At 37.6% G+C, this 6,000-nt stretch overlaps 1 protein-coding gene across 8 annotated transcripts in view; it reads right to left on the bottom strand.

Annotated features, from left to right (window-relative positions):
• Positions 1 to 6,000, bottom strand: part of LOC106871658 (uncharacterized) — a 312,970-nt gene that overhangs the window by 37,643 nt on the left and 269,327 nt on the right. For all 8 annotated transcript variants that reach the window (XM_089351062.1, XM_089351064.1, XM_089351066.1 and 5 more), the window contains one exon: positions 5,649 to 5,808. In XM_089351062.1, coding sequence (XP_089207188.1) covers positions 5,649 to 5,808 — 160 coding nt within the window. The remainder of the gene's footprint in view (positions 1 to 5,648; positions 5,809 to 6,000) is intronic.

Raw genomic sequence — 6,000 nt, 5'->3', positions numbered from 1 at the left:
TACCTGCAATTTGGGGTAAAATGCTTAGCGACATTTCGTCCGACTGTACGTTCTAAGTTCAAATTCTGTGGAGGTCAACCTTGCCTTTCATCCTTTGAAGGTCAATGAAATAAGTACGAGTCAAGTACTGGGGTCGATGTAATCGAGTATTCCCCTCCCCCAAAATTTAAGGTGTTCTGCCTATAGTAAAGAGAAATATTAATGTTGATTTCAAATTTTGGCACAAGGCCAGTAATTTCGGGAGGGAAGAAATCGATTACATCGACCCCAGTTTTCAACTGGAACTTATATTATGATGAGGATTATTAATATGATTATTACTTTTATTCTTGATATATTTATTGTCTTTATTGCTATTGTTCATCTTAACACTTTATTATATGTCATTTCTCTCTTGTCTCTGGTTTCTTTGATATTTTTCGTCCTTGTACTGTCTCCAATGTCTTGAGGCCTTGTGACCAATAAAAGAAATCCTCATTATCTTCATCATCGTTGTCATAATTATTACTCTTATTAATCTTTAACGGGTCGAAATCTTTTTCATACATTAAGGGTCGAAATGGGTCATTTTGACCCGTGGCCTTTTTTTTTATTTTAATGTGCATCAAATGACATTCATTGTTCTTTTCCTTGTCAAATGAACTGGACACAAACAGAAACTTTCAGTAGTGACATTCTACAATGGCATTAAAAATGGTATGGACACTGCTGACAAAACAAAATGTGCTGCTACGCCTTGCTCCAGACACACGGACTCCTTGCACCGCCAATCGGACTCGGTTTTCCTGTTACAATGTTTTGGGCTCCAAGCCGCACATTGACACGAAAACTCAAATCCTGACTTTGCACGCAGGGCAGGACACCTTTTCCAAGAACGTAGGACACTTTCACTATTCTCATCAGAACTTGATAACTTTTATTCTGACTTGGAGTCAAGATCAACTTCCTCAATCAATTCTTCTTCGGATTCAGAATCACTGAACTCATTCTCAAAGAAAAATCTGAATCACTTTCCAGCAATTCTAGCACACGTTGTGATGTCATTTTTGAACCTGAGAAAGTAAAAAGTAAAAGTAAAATAATCTAACATTCAGAGTCTAAATGAGTCAAAATAACAGATACATAAATAGTAGCTCACTGGAGAACAAGTGACAGAAAAAATTTTTCCAATTTACCACTAATTTTACCTCTCAGAGAGGCAACTAGAGGAAAGGATAGACAATTTCGACAAACGGCGCAAAAATCAGAACGAAAATGTACCTTCATGAGTCAAAATGATCCATTTCGACCCGACGAAGGTTAAATGCAGGAAAAATTAGTAGTGTTTCAGATAGATGCCTTGCGCTATTTCCTATTTCACCAAAATCAACTTCACATAATTGACTAATGCACTTTAATCAAAATTGCTGGCCTCTGCCAAAATTTTTAACAATTATTATTATCATTATTATTATTACTATTATTATTATTATTATTATTGCTGTGGTTATTAAGGTAGGCACACTGAGAGCCACAGATGTACAAGCAAGGAGCTTCAGTCAATTATATAGAATTAATTGCACCACTATTATCGATACGCAGAATTTGAACACAGTATATAAAGGCATGCAAGTAAATAGTTATAGGACGTTTCTTCGAACATTATAGTGATTCTTCCACTCTTTATCATCTGAGGTTGATAAATTTAATCTTATCTACACTGACCAGCCACTGCTCTACCAATTCTACTCACTATTATTTCACCAAGAAATTTTAGCCATCTCAACCGCTAACGGTGATTAATTACAAATCTAATCTTCCCGTCACTAGTCTGCCAACTCTGTTCAGTATTATTTAACCAAAACTAATCGTATTCTGTTAAGTAAAGGATGTAAAGAGAACCCATTTAAACCGAAGTAAAATTATTAATCAGTCACCAGAGAGTAGAATGTAGGCAAGTGGAGGAAATTGGCAGAGTGAAATAAAGACATTTAACTAGTAAGTGGTAACAATAAAGTTGGCACCCCCCACACACACAGTCTCTCTCTCTCTCTCTCTCTCTCTCTCTCTCTCTCTCTCTCTCTCTCTCTCTCTCTCTCTCTCTCTCTCTCTCTCTTTCTCTCATACGCACGCAGATTAATTATACACTTTTTTCGCGCACTTTCTGTCTTTTCCTTGCTTTCTCTCTTTCTCTCGCACAGACTCACATACTCTCGCCTTCTTTCTTACACATCCACACGCACACGCGCGCATACACACACACACACACACACACACACACACACACACACAGAACACGCACCCACATACACACATTCTCTCTTTCTCTCAGTGACAAATTTCTACAGTCTTCAATAAGGTCTAACTATTAAATTAGATTAACCGACTTCCCTTGCTTCTCTCCCAAGTCCTGGGGAAATTAGGACGACATATGGTTGAATGAAGAAATACTTGCTACTTCGCTGAAATATTCAATGACTTGTAGGCAAGAATTCTAATTCTGGTTTTACAGTTTCCTCAGCTACAATTTTCATTTTTCGCTTTCGTCATTATCACAAATTTTCAATATCGTAAACTAGAACTTGAATTGTATATTCTTCTTGCTCTAAGCAGATGACTACATTTTCACAGAAAACAACTACAGTATCTTGTTTATTACTGCTTTTATATTATTCAATATTACTATGCAGATGACGTACTATTAGTTGTTGACAATATGATATATAGGATAAAACATATTATCGGTCATATGTTGCTGAATATTATTGTATAGACGAGAGAATATTCATAAAAACCGAGGAATACAGAATCAAGTATGACCTATAATGATAGTGCGCTATATATGGACGCAATATTTAAGAAGTTCGCTTCGCAATTACGAGGCCCCGGGTTTCATCACATTACATGTCATCTTGGGAAAGTAGCTTCTTCTATTGAACTAAGTTGACCCAAGAAGATGAAATTAGGTAAAAGGAAATTGCGGAGAAGTTCATTGGATGGAATGTAACTTATATTGAAAGGTACAGCCCTGTCACACACTGTATCACGATGATTCTGTCAGAAAATTACGTTAATGTTACCTGTCTCTGGAATACTCAACCACTTCAACACTAATTCATTGAGCTGGCAATTCAGACCCAAACCTACAATACAAACTGCCATGAGGTATTTGTGTATTTTCCTGTTCTAAATTGTAATTATGTGTGTGTGGATTTTGTCTTTCAACTCTCCAGGATCTAAATCCTTTGAACAAACTCTGAGACTCGTCCCTCAATGTTCTATAACACACTGCCAAGGCAACCCTTGAGACAACTACACGTCGCACTACCGACTGGTCTTATGAATTGGCCGAGGTCATACAACTTCTCTCTTCAAGAAGAACAAGTTGCACGATGCTGTTCTAGCAAATCCAAACTCTGCAACCCTGCGCCAAAAAGGAAGGATACTTGTGACACTGCACAACATGTCATCAGGAATACACAAAACAATTAGTGGCTTCGAAAAACGCTAGAAATTCAACGTTTTGCAGACGAGAACAACACCTATGAATTCTACAACTCGGTTAAGAGGACCTTCGGTTCATACAGAAAGGTGACTGTACCAGTGGACTGTACCAGTGACTGTACCAGTGGACTGTACCAGTGGACTTTCTTTCCGGGAATTTTTTATTTACAATATTAACTAACCATGATGTTTTCCTCCCTCCAATTGTAGAGAGTTTATGAGCCTCCAGCCATATGAGTCTAAGTGCTTTATTGGTGCGAAAGCAATGGTCACTCTCAACATTACATACTTAATGAGTGTTGTTAAACGCTTTTAAGCTTCGGTATTTCATCCAGGGAAATCCCCTTTAAAAATATATAGTTGAAAAAACATAGTATACTTAAAGACCAGGCGAAACGAATTGTTTCGATTGTAATCCCTTGGAGTACGAAGTGTGGGGCGCAACTGAGAACGACATCAACCCGCTGCATGCAAAATGAAGGCCGAGTTGGTGACCAAGGTCAAGGAGGAGTTTGAAGATCTTCCCAGGGACAAATGAGGAATGCATACACCAGGTTCCGTAGTCGTGTTGAGGTCGTGGTGGGAGCTGGGGGCGGCTACTTTGAGTAAGTTGTAATCTTCTAGGCATAATCTAGTTGCTATTGATGTTTTTAAAATACTTTATATTTTTAGATGGGATATTGTTTTCTTTATAGATAGATAGATAGATAGATAGATAGATAGATAGATAGATAGATAGATAGATAGATAAACAAACATACACACATACACACATACACGCGCACAATTGCTGAGTATACCGTTGTTACCGAGTAATTTTCACAATGGTGTACCTTGACGGACTTTCGGAATAGCACACCTACATAAGTTGCATTTTCTCCGTTTTAATGGGGATTTCCAATTTTGTTTTTCACCACACCCATACAGATGATGGGAAGAAGCTTTATATGAAATTCTTTTTATTTTAAATTTAGGAATTTTTTCAAAACACTCTTCCCCACTCAGTACCGATTTTGGCCATTTGGAAATCGGCTATCACCATTACAGTCTCCACTTTCCTTATTTTCAAGCAGAAAATGAAACGTAATTTAAAAACATTAGTGAAACTTAAAAATTTTTTTTCATTTTATGGAATGATGATGCGGTGTTTTGTAATTTAAATCTTTAATTCCTTACCCCCGAACCAAGCCAGTCCATTCCATGTATGTGATGTGCATACGTGTGTGTGTTTGTGTGTGTGTGTGTGTGTGTGTGTGTGTGTGTGTGTGTGTGTGTGTGTGTGTGCGCGCGTGCGTGCGTGCGTGCGTGCGTGCGTGCGTGCGTGCGTGCGTGCGTGCGTGCGTGTGTGTGTGTGTGTAAGAAAAAACATTTACTAACAGGAAGGTATGCTATGAAAATAAGTCATCTTTTACACACCTTTTGAAAATCACTCCGTCGTCCTAATGAAATTCCTTGCACACTTACATACACATACTGACAAACACACACTGTCTCAACGTGAGCTACATATTTTTATAGAGAGTGAGAGTGTGGTAAATATATAGAGAGAGGGTGAATTTTACCATGGGAAAAGCGAAAAGTGGAAGAGATAGACAGATTGAGAGATTATTTCTGTTACTGTCACAGGTTTTGAAATTTTTATATTAGATGAAAATTTTCAGATTTGATATATTAATTTACATTCTGACGTTGAATCCGGGTTTGCAATTCATTTATTCCAGAAAAATTTCAGAAAAATTTTACAAAGAAAAACAATTTGATCATTTTGAATTATTTGTCGTAGGAATATTTTTTTCTTATTATTTACAGACGACCTTCTCTTTTAGACGCTGATTTCGAAAATCAAAATCGTTTTTCTCGCGGACACACCATTTCAGAGATTTTCGCGACCTAACACACATGCATAATCACATGCATTCGCATTTATAAAGTAGACAGTACACAAATACAAATACGCGCGCGCGCATACACGCACATGCACACACATACACACACGCACACACACACGCACACACGCATGCACACACGCACACGCACACACACACACACACACACACACACACACACATATGTATATATATATATATATATATATATATATATATATATATACACTCGCATGTGCATAGATGTATCATATACCATATATAGATTTAAATGCTTACTTCTGATTTGTGACTGAAAAGTCGGATTGAGGAAACTTTTCGCCGAAATTGAAGATACTTTAGAAATGACATTATGAGACTTGCTGGGAATAATATCAACTTGGGTCCAGTACCGAGAATAGAAACTAATTCCTTCAACAATGTTTTGATATTCGGAACCCTGAAATGAAAAAGAAAAGATATATTATTTCTTTACTACCCACAAGGGGCTATACACAGAGGGGACAAACAAGGACAGACAAACGGATTAAGTCGATTATATCGACCCCAGTGCGTACTTATTTCATCGACCCCGAAAGGATGAAAGGCAAAGTCGACCACGGCGGAATTTGAACTCAGAACGTAGCGGCAG

Source organism: Octopus bimaculoides, chromosome 4 (assembly GCF_046866305.1).
Source record: "Octopus bimaculoides isolate indiv1 chromosome 4, ASM4686630v1, whole genome shotgun sequence".
In the NCBI taxonomy this organism is placed as follows: domain Eukaryota; kingdom Metazoa; phylum Mollusca; class Cephalopoda; order Octopoda; family Octopodidae; genus Octopus; species Octopus bimaculoides.
The sequence above is the reverse complement of the archived record's forward strand: the minus strand, read 5'-3'. Positions and strand labels throughout refer to the sequence as shown.